This window comes from Denticeps clupeoides, unplaced genomic scaffold (genome assembly GCF_900700375.1).
Source record: "Denticeps clupeoides unplaced genomic scaffold, fDenClu1.1, whole genome shotgun sequence".
Classification (NCBI taxonomy): domain Eukaryota; kingdom Metazoa; phylum Chordata; class Actinopteri; order Clupeiformes; family Denticipitidae; genus Denticeps; species Denticeps clupeoides.
The window spans coordinates 89,750-110,187 of NW_021629764.1; the positions used below are offsets into that span (position 1 = coordinate 89,750).

Sequence of the window (20,438 nt, forward strand, 5' to 3'; positions counted from 1 at the left end):
GCACGTGAGACCAACATTTACATTTACATGTAAATGTAAATGAGACATCTGCCAGATGAAAACAGAGATCTGTACCCTGTTGTGCTAATGAAATAACAGCCATAAAATGAACTAGGTAAAATTATCATACATTACAGAATTTTTGTAATTATTGGTCCATATTATGGTACAAATACAATAATTATCGGACGTCTGGCAGCACTGCTGCTCAGCAAACAGGAGCTTCCAGGCGATTGTACCTATCTTTTCCATGTCATTTGCTGCGTCATTTTTTTTTTCAGTGATTGGTAAAAGTTTTGCATGAATCAGGTGATTGTCAGGTGATGCATTTTTAATTTTCACGAGAGATGCGAAAATGGATGCCGATGAGGTGAAACGGAAGCTTGCCTCTGGTGATTTATATTATATAACCTGCTCATTTCCCTGCACATTTACCCACAAAATTCATCAGAATTTATCATTTCATTGAATTCTCACCAGGGAGCATGACAAAAATGATGAACAAAGTTATTATATATCAGGCTGTTTATATGTCTTGGCCCAGTGGGCAACAAGTTATGTGGTAAAACTGTTTGGCTGCTTACCTCCCGAGCATGGAAAGTTCAACCTCAGGATTTTTTTTTTTACTATCAGCCATGAAAAAAAGGAGGAAAAAAATGGGGTGCAACATCCATGATGCCGCCTCCATCTACGATGCCGCCCTGGGCAACAGCCCACGTCACCCTTATCAAATACCACCGGGAATAGACACACAATTAAAAAACCAAAAATATTGCAGTCACCCCTGAATGGCTTGCAGCAGTACAGGTAACATGAGACCGTAAACATTGACAGACTTAAAAAAAAAAAGAACTTTGGAAGGAAAATTAATATATCAAATAATAATAAATTGATATATATTGCTCGTCTGGATTTGAACCACTGCTCACTGATTTGGTTCATCTGATCAGAAGCTCGTCATTATGAAGGTGTGTTGGTCAACAGATAATGGACACGGAATGGCTGCAACAGGGAAAAAGACTCTTCTCAAGACTTGTATGTACAAGATATGTACATGGTATAATTTTAATTACTTGGTCTATTGTAGTTACCCCTCATATGGATAAAATATGTGATTAAATACACATATGGATAAATTAATCACATGTGAAATGTACAGAGATTTACACATTTTATTTTCCTGTCTGAAAAGCTGCAATAAATAGCTTCTGAAGTTCAAAAATTTTATGTAACACCTTTGTGTAATTTACGTAACTCACGTATACATTCATGTAAAATAATTGTGAACCCAGGACTATTTCTGTTACTATAATCAGCACACCAAAATTTCAAATCGTTGTGACCCTAGTCTTGACCACTGCAGACCACAAGAGCTACAGTTTTGGAGATCTCAAACAGGACATTATCAAAGTCAAGCATCAGTCCTTATGCTTGCCATTTTGTTGGGCTGGACACTCTACTATTAAACAGAAGACCACAAAGTCACTTACTACCATTGTGTCCCTGAGCAAGACACTTAACCCTGAGTGTCTCCTGGGGGACTGTCCCTGTAACTACTGTTTGTACATCACTCTGGAAGAGGGTAAATGCTGTAAATGTAAATGCAAAGTAAGATGTGTGCTTATGGGCACCAGGTGGCGCTATGCTCTTCTGTTTCAGTGAATAAAGGATGGCTGAGGCCGTGTTCAATTCTCAAGGTGATTTAAGTGTTTCCAGAGTCCATACAAAAAGGACGATTCAGACAGAGCCTTAACAGATCTAGACCACAGACCGTCAGGACTAGAGCCAGGGAAATGCAAAAGAAAATCTCTCTCTCCCCTGTGTGTGTGTGAGTGTAGATGTCCATCAGCTGAAGACCATGCTGGACAACCTCTGTGAACTGGTGAGGTGTGGACGCCTCTCACCTCCCAAATGCGTCCTTCTCCCAGTTGAATACTACAGGCAGGCCCTGCAGGCCACCGTACAGACGCAACGACAAAAAAATGTCACGCTCATGTAGACAAAAAAACTCACTAAAACATTTACAATTTATTTATTTCATGTTTCTGCTGTGAACCAGATATGAAAAAATTAAGCATAAATAAAGAATTCCGAATTACATGTTACACTTGAGTTTAGTGGTCAGTCGTGTATCACATCACCTATGACATTACGAGTATCGCTGCTGGTACAGACCTGTCTGTGCACAAAACGATCTGTTATCAACAGACCATTTACAATGCACAGAATCAAATGAATTAAAGGTTCCCTCCGTTGAATGTGCCCGTGGGTGGCTGATGATGACTCCGCAGGGACGAACGTGAATTAACCTGGAGGCCTGCGGCAGCCGCTGTGCAGGGATGATCCAGAAATACCCACATCAGCGTTTCACCGCAGCACCAAGAGCAACAGTCAAGTTCACCGGAAACTACTCGATGCTACGCGATTTGGCAGTACGGTGTCTGACGAGCAGTGAAAATACAGACAAGTGTATGTTTAATCCTTGATGCAAATCCAGAATGCTCAGTGATCAAGTGCTAAAGTCAACGCGAAACATTAATATTCATTAACATTAATGCTAGGCTAATAAATTATGAATTAGTGAGGGTATCGGGAACATTTTGTATTCACAAAAGGAACCTGTTTGCGTTCAATCAGCATCAGGTAGTGGTTAATCGAGCTCACTGTTACTAGTATGGTGAGCACAAAAGTGCTTGAAACTTAATAAACAAAGTACATGAATATTATTTGAATCATAAACCAAATACCAAAGAGGTGATACTTCTAGAGTCCAGTTGTTCTGCAGCTCCTCTGAAATGTGGGCTCTGCCTGATTGGTCAACATTTGTGGGCAGCGGGCGCAGCTGAGCCACTGCAGGAGTGCACGTGGGTCACGCTTTTGGTGATCCCGGGGTGTACAGTAAAAAGGCAGCAATTCCTGGGTGTCGGATGCAGAATCACAGTCATCCTGCTAGCGATGCAATATTACACAACCTGGAGTGTGATGTCAGCCAGTACAGTGAGACCTGCGATGATCCCACAGATCCACATTTAGCACGGGCCACTACGCCATTAAACAAAGGAGAATCAGCTGCCGCAGTGAAAAGAAGTTCCATTTACCATCCAGTCTTTCGCTCAGCAGTCTGGCAAGTAGCAGATGTCTCTTCCCGCTATGACCAAGAAAACGAGGCAAATAAGGAGAAATTTCATTTAAATAAGACATCATAGATGTCCCAGAATACCTCTCAGCTAATCACAGTGCGAGGTCAGAGGTCACCGTAGGACTGTACAAAAGTGTGATTTGAGCAATTACATTAGCAGTTTTAAGGCTTTCTCTGAACAAAATTTGGATTCTTCTGAACCGCTTCCAGACATCACGTTCCTTGGAATCCAGATGTGTACTGGCAGCTTAGCGCTGGATGGACTTGATCACCCACTCCGCACTGGGGTTGAGCTCCAGGAGGGCCTTCATGTACGTCTCCTCGTCCAGACAGCGTTCCTCTTTAGACAACATCGACACAACAGTCACAAAAAACCCCTTGGATCTCGCATTCAGCACAAATTCCACCATGGATAATCAGATTACTCCTTATCAGTGGTATTTAGACATGCATTGGTCACTTTATTACTAAATGCTAACCTTGTTACCTGCATCCCCCTGGCCATTTTATTAGGTACAAAAAGTTTTTAACTGCTATTGTGGTTTACCCCAGCAGAGACAGCAGCACACGTTTCATGAAATATTCCCATTTGAATGTATGAAGGAAAGCCCCTGAAATTGTGAGGGTCGGCTTGGCTGTGCACTCACTGATGTTCCCTCCGATTTCGTACAAACACACATCCTCCCTCCTCACAGTCAGCGAGCTGGAAGCAGGAGCATAAAAAAGTTAAAAGAGCATAAAAACAAAATTACCCTGCACTAAAACATTTATTTCTGCTAGTCTTTGCACCCCAAAAATGGCCCCTAACAAGTGATTAAGCATCTGAGCATATATCTGATTAAATTTCATGCCCAGGTAGCCCAGGTTCTAGTAAACCAGTATCAAAATGTACTCGCTGATCAACACTCGTGCATATGAATAATTCAATAATCAGTAGAATAATGCTGTAAAATTCTGTATATAATACAATAATTACATAAGTATTCAGAAAACTTCCATTTATGATTTAACAGTAAACCATGATATATAAAGCAGCATGATACATAATCTTGTGGTCCTTCTGCGGACATTGTTCAACATCTGCACTATGAGGGAATGCCTCTCAGCCAATCAGAACACAAGGTGGGAACAACAGTGGTGTGTAATTATAACCAATTTACACCTATGTTATATTTACAATGATAAATGTGGATTCTGGTTTTCTTCCCTCGTGTTCTTCAGCATGAATGTCAGTGAATTCTGCTGCTTTGCCTCAAAGCACAAAGTACACGTGGCCAAGGACAGGTGCCCATGCAAAGTCCAGTGTGACTACAGGGTGCTGCACCTACAGCCTGCAGTCTGCAGTAATGATTAAACGCTGTAATCTGTGCCGTCATGTCAGAATGGGCCCTCTCCTGGTGACAGCTGGTTGACAGAACTGAAGATAACTGCAGTAACCTAACTGCAGTAACTGCAGTAACCTGTCTGGCTGCGTAACCTGTCTGGCTAAGTATCACTCTTATTGCATTACTGTCATTCATCTTATTACCAAATAGGATAATTGGTGCTTGAAGGCAGTTAATTAGAATTCCTGATGAGGAACATCTCGTGCATATTCTGTTTGCATATACATACAGCCTCTATTCAACTTTTTCATACGTTACTACAATGCATGGTATGGTAGAGTGATCAGTGCTAAACCTATTTAACAGTGCAGAACACTATTCACACTGGTGGTGGTATTATGGTGGCAGTGAAGGCCTAGCAGTTAAGGAAGCGGCCCCGTAATCAGAAGGTTGCCGAATCCTGATCCGCCAAGGTTCCACTGAGGTGCCACTGAGCAAAGCACCGTCCCCACACACTGCTTCCCGGGCGCCTGTCATGGCTGCTCACTGCTCACTCAGGGTGATGGGTTAAATCACTTCACTTCACTGGTGAGACTTACAAATAAATAGGTATAACAGGCAAATCTAAAGATAACTGTGCACAATCATATATTTGTTTCTGCTGACGTAGAATAAAGAAAGTGCCTGACGTGTCCTGGCTGAGGAAGCGTGTGAGGACATCAGAGGCCTGCAGGTCATCGGTCAGCTGTACGGCCATGGAGACCTTCAGGAACTGTGGAGCCTGGACCCTAATGAAGCCCTGAGCAATGTCTGACTGAACACGCAATACAAGAAAGAAAAAAAACAAAAAAAAACACAGTTAATGATCTACACCATATAACTACGGATACTTCAGAACAAACTATACTTTTATGAAATAAAGTGAAGGTGACTGGAACAAAAATATTATTTCTGAACCAGTACTTTCAACATCTAATATAAACCTCTATACAGTGCTATACACAAATTGTGATATTGTGTTATGATTTATTGGAGGCGGAGTCTCATGCTATGCAACCCGAAACAGCAACACTTGTAATGCATGATACATCCACTAGGCGTCACAGGGGAGCCATTTTCCCTCCCAGCCTTTCTCACAGCTGCAGGAGAAGTGAAGTTGACTCATTCACATACTTAGACCGTTGATTCATTCGGCTGGGTGGGCTGTGGCTCCCGCTGTGGAAATTGCACACTGCCGCACGCCTGCCTCACCTCTGCCACATATTTCTCCGTCTTGTCGGATTTCTCGCGGTCATAGGCCATCTTCTTCAGCAGCTTCCTCATGGCCCGTTCTCGGTTCAGCTTCCTCTGGTTCTCTGCGTTCTGCTTGCGCACCTGGTTCATGATGAACTTGGGTATCTGAAAGGTCACATTGGCATGTATTCACCCCATTTGCTAGGAAGCCCCTAAAAATTCTGGTGCAATCATTCACCTTCAAAAGTCACAAAATAAGTGACATGAGGTCCACCTGTATGAAATCTAAGTGTCACATGATTTGTCAGTATAACCACACCTTTTCTGAAAGGTCCCAGAATCTGGAACACTACTAAGGAAGATTCAGCACACAATGAACACCAAGGAGCTTGGGGACAAAGCAGTTGAGAATTAAGAGTTAGGGTTGGTTTTCCTTTGCTTCACAATAAAATAAATAAATGTATAAAAAGTAGTCAAAAACTGCTAATTCTCAGTTTTGAGGGAACAAAACGTGAAGAATGGCAAGGAATGGGGGTAATTCTTAATTAAATGGCTTCCTGTCATGTAAAACCCTTGGGAAACATGGAAAGGACAAATATGACAGAAGATTGTCATATTATTGATGGAAAATGTCTTACAGTCCAAAGCAGGTTTCGATATCTGATGAGCAGGCGGAGGATGTTTGCGGTCCCGGTGGCCATGGCAAACTCTTCTTGTTCAGTGATCTTGCTGCGGAACCCCTTGAACATGAAGTTGGGGGCCATCACCACGGCAACATTGTTCAAGGTCATCTTGTTCTGCTCCTTATGGTCAATGACCCTCTGGAAGAATTCTACCAGGGACTGAAAAAGCCAATGGAGGGAAAAATTAAGCAATTTGATTAAGTAATGGTGGGCAGTGGTGGCCTAGCGGTTAAGGAAGTGGCCCCATTATCAGAAGGTTGCCTGTTCCAATCCCCATCCGCCAAGGTGCCACTGAGAAAAACACCGTCCCCACACACTGTTCACTGTCATGGCTGCCCACTGCTCACCAAGGGTGATGGTTAAAAGCAGAGGACACATTTTGTTGTGTCACCATGTGCTGTGTATTACAATGACAATCACTTTTACTTTCATTTTCATTATGAGACATTTACATTTACAGCATTTATCAGACACCCTTATCCAGAGCGACTTACAGTCAGTAGTGGAGCAACTTAGGGTTAAAGGTCTTGCTCAGGGACACAATGGTAGTAAGTGGGGTTTGAACCTGGGTCTTCTGGTTCAAAGCCGTGTGTTACCCACTAGGCTACTACCACCCTGCTACTACCCACCCATTTATGTTATATAAACTGCAGGAAAACATGTAAAATCTTTATATACCAGGGCATCTAGAATTTGTAACAGTTTTTCACTATTAACAATTTCCTTTAAAATTGCCAAACCATCCATAACTTAAAGACCACTCATACAAGATTATGGTTGGCTATGTGACATTGCAGCCAGTGGCCACATGATGTCACTACTAATGTGGGACTACGAGTTGTCTCATTTCCCCTTCAGTTCAGTTTCTTTGTTCCTTGATTTGTCTCATTCTGTTATCCAGTGTTTTCTTAGGCCAGGAATTACACATATGCAGCTATGTCTATGGCAGACCACAGAAATCAGACCTGCAATTGTAAAGATAGATGTTCTTAAATTTACCCTTTTCTGCATTTTTGCCTCTTTGGGGCCATCTCCCCTTTATCTTCCATCAACTGATCAATAAAACCCAGAAGTTCGCTTGCAACTGCATCCCCCAGTGTGACAAACTACAGGCAGTCCATTGAACTGGTGTTTGGTCGCCAAACAAACCCAAACAAATGATGTTCAAGACTCCTGTACACTTCTTGGAACATAGATAAATTAATTGGGACACACAAATTTAGCCAAAATAAAAAAATTCAGTCATTACCCACAGTAAGTATTAAACTCCTTCTAAAGATGAATTTCCTCATTGATTGAATCAGTTGAGCGACTGTAAGACGTGAGTCATATAATTGTGGGATAAATTAGCATTCCCTTACTCATCCAGAGACGCTTGCCTGAATGGAAAAGGAATATTACCACCCACCCGTGCCATTGAATTCATGCAGCGCACAGAGTCTGCATTCACTACCGTACAAATACCCATTAAATGCCAGTTTTATCAAAAACAATCTAATAAACTACACGTGTAGTTCACAGCAGAATGCTGTGTGTGTGAGGCTGTACCTTTAGTGTATCCCTGCTGGACTCTGGCAGCAGCAGCACCAGCAGGTTAAGAGCCTGTAGCTGCTGTTTCTTCGTGGGCAGCTCTGATGGCAGCACAGAGAGAGGACAACACATGGTGTGAATATGTGTACGAATTTTGGCTATTTTATTATCAGCACCTGCCCTGTATGTACGTTCACTCTTTGACCACTTTATTAGATACAGCTACACTTTCACATTGCACAGTTACTGACTGGGCAGTGTGCCACCTCTCCACTACTACTTGAATAAAGACATTACACGTTAGAATTATTACAGGGGGCTTATTACTTTTTATCCAGTTCTTACGCTGTTCAAAGCCACACCCACCCCGTTCAACAGCGCTGCTCTCTTGAAGCACCCTGCACTTTTTATAAGGCATATGTGTGATGTCCAGCCCAGGTGGGAATGGAAATAGAGTTTTTACTGATAGGTAAGCAAGTGCCATTTATCATATTACAATCGCATATCGCAATATTGATCACAGTAATCGCAATATGACTTTTTTTTCCTTCCCCAAACCTTGCAGCCTTGACACAAGAAACAAAAAGTATTGCAGTCGCCACCTCATGGCTTGCTGCAGTACATTTTAGTCTGGTAACATTGACAAAGGCTAAAAAGTAAGAGATATTTGGAAGGAAAATGAGAATGAAAGACTTACTTAGCACAGAGATGAAGGCACTGAGGTACTCCACAGTGAGCAGGGGGTGAGGCAGCTCCCGTATGAAGAGCTTCATGACACTCGCTGCATCGTGCTGCTTCAGACTCTCCCACGGAAACAGACCCTCATAAAATTTGGTCTCCAGCTCCTGACACACAACCTGTGACAAAACACACAAATATCATCACACAGACTGTGTGGTTCGCTGGTGTATGGTTTGGCATCCTCAGGATTTACATTAATAGAAGAGAAACTAACTGCCCTTTGCATTTGTTGTGCAATAATTTTTGTCACCCAGAGCATGATGTTTAATGTTAGTTTAAAATGGGAGGAGCCCAATGATTGACAGGTCTCACATATGCCACTTCATTCTGGATTATTTAAACCCGCACCTGTCAATACATCGCATGTGAAATCATCAGTAAAGATTGTGTTTATCTATTTATTTATGCAACTCCTGAGGACATCTTTGAGCAAACATGCTTAGCACATAGCACCATTTATCCCCTCCTCGAATACTGCAGGGCCAATTCCAAAACCTATCCCAAATACATGTGAACAGCACACTCGCTGCTCATACTCCATTGCTTCTGTGAGAAACCAACCTTGACTCTAGTGGCCACTCCGGGGATCCGTAGCAGTCCCTCAGTATCCAGGCCCTCATCCTCTATATGACAGATCAGCTGCAGGCACAAGGAGCTCATTAAAATGTGTTTTTCTGTGCGTGTGTGTGCTTTATTAGGCTCTCTTCCCCGCAAACTAATCTAAATCTTTATAAGCCTGAATCTCCCAAATCTACTGACATATTGGTTTTAATAAAGCGACCAACAGACTGCTGATACCCAAAAACATTGTCTTCGCAATTTAGAGAAAGACAAAAACCTTTTTCATAAAAACTTTCTTCATAAAAGGCATATGCAGTAATCTTGTTTCCTCACCCTTTGCAGCAAAAGTGGCACTTTGGTTCCTGGGAGCCTCCGCTGGTCCTGCTCCAGCAGGGTGACTAGTGGTACTCCAAACAGTCCAGACTCTGCAGGCAGCAGTAAAAACAAGAGAGGTCTCTTCAAAAATTAATGTCACTAATCTAGGAAAACAAGGTATCAAAACAAGGAAACATCCAGGTACAATTTCTATGGTATAAGCTGATGTAACCTTATGCATTGTACAAAAGGCAAGACTGTAATTGCAAAAACAAGATCAGGTAGCACGTTTGCAAATAAATCCCCACAAAGTCAGAAATATTATGCTTTTTTAATACTATTTATATGCTGTTAATAGAATAAGTGATTTATAAGCTCATATTAATACATATCCTTTGTTTATTGAAAGGTGGACATGTAATGTATGTAAAATCTCTCCTGACCCACTTTGTGTGTCCTTGATATTACCCTGTCCTCACCTTTCACTTTGAGCTTGAGTGCTTTGTGGGTCTTGAGCTCGATCCCAACCGTGTCAAACAGAGCGGTCATCTCAATAAGGGCCAGTCGCCGGACCTTCTTCATGTCCTCTGGTGCCAGATCGCCAACCTTGGTCATGCCTGTTCGGTCCTGGGAAAACCTGAAACTCTGGTGAGTGGGCAAATTAAAGTGCACAATGAAATTATGCAGTAGCGTCACCAGGTGGCGCTAAATAATGATAGCCAATGGAGAAAAAAAAGTTTACAAACACAGTTTCTTTACATAAAAACGTTACATAATAAGATACATAATAAGAATACTGTTCTGGATATATATATAGCATATTTTTGTATTTCTATCTTCTCAAATGCTGAAAATGTTGTAAATTTTTTAAATATTTGAAAATTACAAATATTTTGAAGGACATTTTACAGGCTTTTGGATACTGAAGCTAATTTAAATGGTTGAGCTTTTTTTATATTGTCATTATTATAAGTTTGTCTTATATTTTCTGAACAAATAAGACGTAATGTGTGTAAAAATGAGCCTTTTTCTAATGCCTATAATGAACAAGACATCTCCAGTTGCAATACAATAACCTCAAGGGGCAAAGAGCTAATCCGTCTTTGCCCTTATCAACATCAGCATTCCTTTAACATTTGACTTCCATCCACCCCCCTGCAAGCCAATGGAAGCTTGCTGTGGTTCAGCTTCTTGTTTTTTTCCCCCGCTCGCTCTCTCTCTCTCTCTCTCTCGCTCTCTCTCTCTCGCTCTGTCAGGTAAACTTTGGTCGATGTGAGAGGCGGCCGGGTGGCGTGTTAATGTTTAATGCCTCTCACCGGCAGCTTGTCGTCCGCCTCGCTTGGAGCCGCACTCCCCTTCAGCAGTTGCCTGCTGTTCAGCGCCTGCTCGGAGAACGACACCTCCAGGTTCAGGACCGTCTCCGACTCCGGCGCCTGACCCTGGTCAACGGGAGCGGCACCATTTTCTATTGCCACAAACACAAAGACATGCACAAGCACACATGTTACAGGGTGTGTTAAAATATACGTTAAAGCAATATGGCAAAGGTGAATGAGTCCTGGCAGCTTCTTCACACTTAATATCGTAGCTCAGAAAACATATCTAAAATCAAACATGACTACTGACATTTATTATTAACAGTTCAGGCAATGAAAGAACACCAATATTAATACTATAAACACATTAATGGAACTAAGGCTATTAAAGCACAGAATCTGGTAGCTAAAGCTAATTAGGCAACAATTTCATGAGTACTGTGACTAGCGGTTTGCCAAACATCTCCATTATTTCTCTGTTATATTACAAGTGGAGATGTCTTAACTACAACAGAGTGAATAAAAAGATTGTATTCTTTGATCACTTTACTTGTATTCTTTGATCACTTGATCACTTCATTGATGGTAACATAGAAGCACGTTGCAAGTTGCACTTGATATGCCTTAAATGTAAATGTATATGCAAACAAATTGGTATAAATGTTAAAAACTGACACAGCCAAGCCATTTATATGCAGTGATTCTCCATTTAACATTTTGAAACTGTACCTTTTGCCTCCCCAATTTACAACAAACCATTATAGCATCGCATCACAGGATTCTCTCTTCTCATCCCTGATTGTGATTGTATTGACGTGATGTATTATAGCTGTAGCTACTTAGCTAGCAGTTTTATGTACATGTTGTATCTTGAAGTAATATTAGCAAATATGCTACAAACAAGACTTACAAGTTGTACTTAGCACCATTCAAATAAAAAACCCCTCACTGACTTCAAATATTAGTCAGTTCACATTATTTCTGTTCACATAACTTTTGTGACAAAGAAGTAAGGTTCTGTTCAGTGTACCATGTAGCGTTTCATAATAATAATGATCAGCATTTAAGGACACAATGGGAACTCCAGTGGCAGCAAAAAGCCCCATCTGCCCATGGAGAGTTTCTTAGTTAATGGGCTGAGCAGAGCTGCTGAATAGAAAACAGACAAAGAAGCCCAGATTCTTCTGAGCGCTCATGTAAAGGTCAGTGGAGATCGCCACAGCATTATTTCTGGCTCCTGAGCTCACAACTGAACTTGTCAAAGTTTTACTGGTTACACATGGGTTATTTTTCTCTTCCAAAAATGTATTTAATGCTGATAAGATCTTTTTGAGCCAGGGCTACGTTCTGATCCAATAGTAGATTTAACAGGAAAGGGAGAAAAATAAAGAACAGTGGAGAACAGCAACATGTCCAGGCCGAGGAAGGACTTGTGACACATACCGTCCGGCACAGCATCCCCTTTTCTATTTTCACTTCTGCTCGATGGCTTGGAGACGTGGCTCAGCTGTAAAACACACATGCATGCATACACTCAGTCAGTAGGGTTTCTAATATGTGGCTTATTTAATTTGAAATAGTATGTATATGTTTCAAAAAATTATAATTATAATTATAATATGCAATTTTATTGCATATTATAATATAATAAGTAGGTTGTCCAACAGCAAGTTGTCTCACATATACAGCACTTATATGGTATGATTTTATGACATGTTACATGTTCAGTTTTGAGCAGTGTTGCAATAGTTCAGTTGTTTTTTTCTGTCGGGTTCCCACAGCCATGGTTCACCAAGCACATGCACTGTTATCCATTCAATCATTCTCGAGCCTGCTAATCAATGACAACATCAGCAGGTAGAATCAAACTGTATGCAGTGCAAAAACTTGTTTATAATCACAACTGGCAAAATCATTTATTTGAAATATCCTTTCACTGTATATTTTAACACATTTGAAATAATCTTTGCGAGTCTTAGTAGACAAGTAGCATCGGCCTACTGCTGTTCTGAGAAATCAATGCATGCATACATTGACTCAGTACAGATGCACGATTTGCCAATATGCACCATGAACTGGCAACGTCACCAAGTCAACTCGACTCAGGCTTTGACTGGGACATTGCTTTATCTTTAGATGTTCCTTAAGACCTTCCTCATTACTTTGTGCCTCAAACTGTGGTTATGACTAAATAATAATTTAATCATTTAATTTAACTTCATTTTTCATCAGGTAACCGCTGGTTTTGCAGCAGAACATTCAGGACTTTACAATGCCAAATAGTTTTGACATCGTTCAGACCATTGGATATTTTCACACATGAAAGGATTAGAAGAATTACATGTAGCTTGCAGCAAAGTTTTTTGTGAGAAATCCCAGACGATCTTTCCATCATTGTGTTGCTTCCTGTCATCATCTATCGAGGTGCAAAACGTTTCTCTACCGTTGACCTCACTGTGGCATGGTGGTACTTCCCACATTACATTTTATAGGTTTATGATTTATGATTAGAAGCTATGTGGAGATCAGATGACTTAAAGATCACTTGAAACTAGCAGGAAAGGACAGTTTCTGGCTTGTGTTCCCTGGCTAACAGAAAAACCTCCACAAACTAGATCATCTCTTAGTGCTTCTGCTCTGGAAATTTTATATTTATACAAAGGATTGTATTCCATATTCATCCATCTTCAAGAACAAATGCCAGATGCCAACAGAGGCTCATTTTCCCGTTCATGGATTAACCCTGGTCTTATAATTAAGAAATTCTCCATTCAAAATCCATGCACAGGTAAACGACCCAGACGTATACAGAGACAAGAACGTATAGATTTGTGTAGCTCTGAGGACCATGTTGATCTGCTGGTCTGAGGTGCGCCCACCTGCTCCCCCTCCACAGTGGGCTGCTTGAAGATGTCCCTGACGTCAGGTACATGGTGTGGCCTGTTTCGCTTCCTTAGTGTCTGCTTTAGTGTCTCCACACGCTTCTCCACCGCGGCCGCCTGTGTGCGCGTTAGTGTAGACAGGAGCACCATGCTGTCCTCCGGGTCTGAGGCCGACTCATCGAACAGGGTGGCCAATCCCGCTTCAGTCAGCCACGCCTCTTCCTGTTCCCCCTCTGCATAAATAACACAAAAGGTTAGGGGGTTAGCTCTACCATTACTGACCCACCCGAAAAACCGGTCATGCTGGAGGACGTTACAGGCAGCAGAACGTTCTCCACGGCATCTCTGATGACGGGTCCTCATACCACCCTCATTGAGTCATTTACATTGTCAGTTTCTGACCATTTGAGCAGACACACACACACACATACAGTACAGGTCAAAGGTTTGGACACACCTTCTCATTCAATGTGTTTTCTTTATTTTCATGACCATTTACATTGGTAGATTCTCACTGAAGGCATCAAAACTATGAATGAACACATGTGGAGTTATGTACTTAACAAAAAAAGGTGAAATAACTGAAAACGTGTTTTATATTCTAGTTTTTTGCTCTGATTACTGCTTTGCACACTCTTGGCATTCTCTCGATGAGCTTCAAGAGGTCGTCACCTGAAATGGTTTTCCAACAGTCTTGAAGGAGTTCCCAGAGGTGTTGCACTTGCACTTGTTGGCGGTTGGTGGTTAAAAGCAGACGACAAATTTCACTGTGTGCACCGTGTGCTGTGCTGCAGTGTTTCATGATGACAATCACTTCACTTAAGAAATTGTACAAGCATGAGATAATGATCTATTGACTGACGTGTGTCTGACTACACTGTGATAGGAGGCAACTTCAGTTAGTATTGCACTTTTTCCTAGTTGGCCTATCACGTCCCACAACTGGCAAAAAATATGTGTCTCATATTTCTCCACATTGTTCTCCTTTATACATACAGCAGTCTTTACCATGATTTAGAACATTAAGTAAATTTGTCTGTCAGACTGATATGCAGAGGCTCCTTGACCTTTGATGATTACAAGGAGTCTCTAATGGTCTCTTCTAGATACCCAAACAATGGTGTACTGTAAACTTCACATTCCTGTACAAAATAAGTACAATGTACTTATTTTGAAAATGAGATGCATGTTATCATAAGAATTTGCAGTTTCACTTGAAGGCAGATGCTACTGCTTCAGGTACAAAGCATGGAGAGGGAATCAAGTAGCATGTGCATGGTGCCAAGTCTAGTTGTGGACCAAATGGCTGTTGCGTCAACTGAAATTGTACCAAATCAGACATCTTAATTTGGACTAACAAGTTCAAACGTATTGCAGAAAAGCAAAATTTAGTAAGAATATGACAATAATTCCACTTTAAAGTCAGGTGAATACATTCTCAGTGTCTTTAATCACTTTTGTAATTCATTGTGTTATGGTAATTTTTTTGTATATATAAAATGGTAAGCAATACTAGCACCTAAGAATTATATTGCATGGGTATGACAGCTTTACCTTAAGTGATAAGAAGAAAATTTAGTATTAATACGAGTTCCCCTAGCCTGTCTAGGGTCCTGCAGTGAATAGAAATGGTGATAGGTGTAAAGAGTACTTTGTTAATTCTGATTCGCCGTTTAAAGAGCAGCAGCTCAGATGGTCGGATCTGGAATTTGGCCCCTTATGATGTCACACAGGGAAAGGTTACCTCCCCTTTCTCATGCTTTGCCCGCCCAGAGAATTTTGCACCTCTCCCACAAAAAAAAAATAGGTCCCCTGACCGTCGTGGCTTAAAACAAGCAAAGGATTGCAGTTGCTTGGTCATTGGATTAAGCAGTGGGTTAATTTTATTTTTTCTGCAAACACGCCAACGCGACTTCCTGTCTATGCCAAACATCATGGTTGGTGAATGGTGTTGATGGCATCATTTCGAGCTTCTATAGGCCTCTCACACCAACGTCCCGCCTCTCTCCTCCTTATTAGCATTTAAAGCTACAGACACAGAAATGGCGCATCCAGGGGAAATCTAATTGTGGGTCTGGCTAAAAGTGGCTGTAATGCTGCACCAAGGTTGAATTTTGGAAAGAGATTTCAGATACAGTATTAGGGAACCACTAAGACCGATATAAAAGCAAAAATAAATTATGTCATGGGACCTTTAAGCCCATTTAATAAGTGAAATAAGTGAAACAAAGTGCACTCTCAATACCAACAGTTTCCTAAAAATAGATAAGTTGCATGCTGCATACTGTATTTAGTAACAGTAATGTTGTGTTAAACAGACCTCCTCATCTTCCTGTATGCCATCTACCCCGATGCTAAAAAAGGCAGACGTGCACACATTTTGCACACATGTTCTGCTAGACAAGGATTGATGCTCATGAAGAACAATCTCCCTCAGTGGTTCCTGTTTGTAGGTGCATCCTGTCCCTCCAGGTTCGGACTCGCCCTGCATGTTTCCTCCAGAAGGCCTGAGATCTCATCTCTGCAAGGCCAAGCAACATAACTTTCCTGTCTCGTGCATTTCCTGCACCAAGGTTCAACACATCCCTCAACCTCAATGAGAACTCAATGAGAATGGAAGCAATCATAACTTAAGTATCATTAAATGGCAGTATGATAAACGTAACTAAACTACCAGGATGAACTAGATTAGATCAAGAAACAATTTTGAAGGTCAAAAGAGTTCATTAAAAGAATCCGCTATGAATTTCTGCATGTTAAAATCTTAGCCGCTTTTGCTTTTTCAAACATTTTAGTCCTTGGATCACAATCAATACATCATGTTCTGCAAGGAGCTTTAGTTTGGGAGAAGAAAGAACACGGAGAGAGAAGCAGGTTCATTCAAAGCGAGTAAGTAACTCGTACCATCTGGCACCTTCAGCTGCAGCTCCTCCTGAGTCTCAACCTCGCCCTCCCTACTGTGCTGGATAATCTCAATCTCTTTCCAGTAGTCGTCCATTGCCAGCTCATCCAAGGAATCCTGGGAGTTGCAGCGACGGTAGGGCGGCTTTTCCTGAGCATTTTTCGGCCGGCTCTGGACACAGTAGTGGCCCGTCCTGCTGTGGAAGAGAAGGGGACGACAAGTCAACCCTCAACACCCCTGCACAACATGATCATCATCAGTCACTCTACAAGAATCTAACAGCACCCGTGCGCCACATTCCAAATCTTGGTTTTAATTAGTTTAAAGGAACATTAAAACTCTGAGAGCAAAAAAGTGCTCAGTCCATGGACCCAGTTTAACAGCGACCATTTACACTGCCATTCAACAGTACCGTTAAGAAAGAAACCGTTCAAACATCAAACATTCTTTTAAAATATATAATTTCTGGATGTTTGCTTTTAAAGACACAGCCGGATACTGCACCGAGCATGACTCGGAAACGTTGAAACACAAAAAATACAATAGGTAATAAGAACAGTGATCATAAATAAGAACACATATGTAGATGGTTTTAGATTGTATTTATTACCATATAAATAGAGTTCTGCTATAACTGCATGAATGAAACTATTGTGTTGTGCAGACAAACAGTTAATTATTTGCAGATTTGTGGGCAGCGATCCATTCACCATTTCGCACAAGAGGCATGTCATTCGCGCAGACCCCTGCTGTTCACTGGCCTTTGAACTTTATTAACTCATTACAAAAAAATGCCATCCTGTTACACCCCCCCCCATGAAAAAAATTAAAAACATCATCAGGATACCGCAGCAGTTCCAATAAACCATGCACTATTTTACTACCATAATTTGATTATGTTTCTCAAAAATATATAATCATCATATTTTATATTTGTTTTACAGCCTTTTGGCATTTTATATTGGCCTTTTGAGCAGTAAATGCTAAATATAAGCCACTAACAATGGCTATTATGATTATGTAATATTCTGTAATGCTTGTTTTTGCGCCCCTTTTTGTGATCATCAGCCACCATTCCAATCTGACCACAGAGCAGCAGACAATATAATTTCTTTTGTCCCATTTCAATGCATCTCAGCCCTCCTTTCCTGCAGCCCATGGAAAGGAAGCTCCTGAGCAGAGGACACAGATGGTGAAAAACGAGTCAGGCCTCCGCTCACGGCCACAGGAAACACGCAAGGTATTGGTGACGGATGACATTTCTGGCGGCAGGTGAGCCACACACCTGCCTAAATCTGAAACTCACGGCGCACAGAGAGAGAGAGAGAGAGAGAGAGAGAGAGAGAGAGCTCTCACGAAGCAAGAGCCCGGCAAAGATCAGGTTCACTTTCAGGCCGTCCGTGTTATTTTGTTGGGCTTATCAGTACACTCCATTATAGGGCTGGGTGATATGGTCTAAAATTAATATCATCGTGTTTTTTCCCATTTTCATGATATTTATTACAGTATTATTAACTTTTTCTACAGAAAAAGGGGGGTGGTAGTAGCCTAGTGGGTAACACACTCGCCTATGAACCAGGAGACCCAGGTTCAAATCCCACTTACTACCATTGTGTCCCAGAGCAAGACACTTAACCCTAAGTTCCTCCAACGGGGGACTGTCCCTGTAACTAAGATAAGGGCGACTGATAAATGCTGTAAATGTAAATGGGGACAAAAGAGACTATATCAGATTACGCTGAGCATGTGCTAGGTGAAATTGCAACAAACAGAAACAGATCTGATATGATCCTGACATCATTCAAATTGATAGCAACATGAATATTCATACTGATATCAATTTTATTAGTATATACACAAACAATATCATGTAGTTACCAAAACATCTCCACATCCCTTGAACAAAATTGAATAATATGAATTATCATATATGTTTAAAAAATACATGTAACATGTAACCTAGGCAACTGCTGTTAAGTAAGTTTAAATGATATCATTTTTCATGATAACATATGCCCCTCATCCCCCATAAAATGATCATCAAATCAGTAGCAGTTCTTATAATAACTTAGAAAAGGCACAAAACTTTTGATATATAAGAATATGACACTAGACTCATTGAAGTGGTGATGCAATAATACAAGTAGCTGTAAACTGGTCCCAATAGAAGTCCCAGTGGGACTTCTCAGGCAGAAGAGAACAAAGAAACTGAAAAACATGGAACACGGAAAGTGCAAATATGTCTCTTTAAAGGCATAAGAGGGCCAGCAAGCACAACCAAACATGAAGCAGTGTGAATGTGCAAACGTGTTCTATCCCTCGGCTAATTTAACACCATGAAAGGCCAGGTAACAGAAACCGGAGAAAGAAGGGAACGTCCAACAGCAATTCGCAGTGATTTAATCGCCAAACAAGGAACGAATGCCTATCCGTTGCCCTAACAACTGGACTGTCCCCAAATAAAGATGTTACAGTCGTGTGTAGCCCTGTGTATCCTGCTTAAAGGGGGAGCAGATGATGCAGCACCTTGTCTTCAGCGCCATGGCAACCATGGCTGTTGAACACCATTATGAATGTGTCTTCCTTTCCATGCGCAAGTCAGATCCAAGTGACTTACAGAACCACTGACCACACAAATAGGATTCAAACTGGAAACCTTTCAATTACAGGTCTGTTTTCTTACACACTAGGCCAACCACTGCCCGGTATTGGCTTGGTCAAATTTGGTATTGGGATTGACTATTGGAGTTTGCAGGGTTGGGTTGTGTTTATTACTTTATTATCCACACATTATATGGCCAATCCATGGTAAACGGCTGTAAAATCTGTCACGTGTGGCAAAGTATGCCCCGTACTCTACATTTTTACATGTAGCGCATAGTACCTCAGCCGGATTTTAATCCTCAGACAAGTTTTGGAGGCATTTCTGCCTGTATATGGTTCATAATCCTGCACTGAAGACAAGGTTGAATGTTAAGTCCATAGGCCTGACCTTGAGAGAGCAAAGTTCCTGAAAATTAATGCATTACACTTCTGTGTAAATAATGAGACACAATAGAGTGCAGTTCAGGGTGATTGGTTAAATGGAGAGACAAATTTCACTGTTGCACCGTGTCACAAGTGACAATCACTTCAACTTTCTTAATGGTTCTGCTTTGTTCTGCATCAATGTGGTTCCACAGAGCACAAGGCATGTCATTCTCAAAGAATCCTGGCAAAAGAACAGTTCAATAGTGCCCATAAAGTCCCTTCGAGTTTCCTGTACCTGAACTGTAATTAGGAGGACGTGTGTATGGGGGGGGGGTAACGGGTATTTACAGTGCGAATGGAAAAAATAATCAAAGAGCACACGAGTGGCGCAGTGATAACCAGTGTTGATTCTGTACCGTGACTCCATCTGCACGCCACTTCGGCCTTCATTTACGGGACCAGAGGACAGGGGGACAGAGCACCGAGGACACACAGGGCTTCACGAACTGTGGCCCTAATAGAACTGACACAGGCACAATGTAAATCACACAGGGAACACGTTTTAGTTTGAATAAATGTTTTATGCTCCTGTCCCTGAATTTCATTTGTAACCCCTTAATAGAATCTGGGCCTAGAACAATGGTCATTAATGTTCTTATTGTTACAGCTTGGTACCAGTCATAATATAAGAATTAATCAAAAGTAACAAAAATGCATTATCATGGTACATGATATAGAAAAGGAAGCATGAAAACAGTTTGAATAACCAATGCTGCGGCATTAGGCTACATTTACACTAGCATTTGGCTATGAATGTTTTAATGCAACATTTACAGCAAAA

At 41.3% G+C, this 20,438-nt stretch overlaps 1 protein-coding gene across 1 annotated transcript; it reads right to left on the bottom strand.

Moving 5' to 3' along the window:
- Window positions 1-2,016: 2,016 nt before the first annotated feature.
- On the bottom strand, window positions 2,017-19,179 carry LOC114773663 (rho GTPase-activating protein 18-like). Its single transcript, XM_028965899.1, has 15 exons — window positions 19,154-19,179; window positions 16,630-16,823; window positions 13,723-13,958; window positions 12,287-12,350; window positions 10,844-10,992; window positions 10,007-10,172; window positions 9,546-9,637; window positions 9,213-9,290; window positions 8,608-8,767; window positions 7,929-8,011; window positions 6,336-6,539; window positions 5,716-5,862; window positions 5,154-5,278; window positions 3,787-3,842; window positions 2,017-3,479 (listed from the first exon to the last, which is right to left on the bottom strand). Exons 1-15 carry the CDS (start codon window positions 19,177-19,179, stop codon window positions 3,388-3,390), a joined length of 1,872 nt encoding a protein of 623 aa, XP_028821732.1. The 3' UTR covers window positions 2,017-3,387.
- Between the last annotated feature and the right edge of the window lie 1,259 nt (window positions 19,180-20,438).

Coding starts and splice junctions, on each gene's coding strand:
- LOC114773663 (XM_028965899.1), bottom strand. CDS start 19,179: ATGGTTGCCATGGCGCTGAAGACAAG. Junction 8,768..9,212: donor GAGTGGCCACTAGAGTCAAG/GTTGGTTTCTCA, acceptor GTTTTGTCACAG/GTTGTGTGTCAGGAGCTGGA. Junction 5,279..5,715: donor CGGAGAAATATGTGGCAGAG/GTGAGGCAGGCG, acceptor TTGCGTGTTCAG/TCAGACATTGCTCAGGGCTT.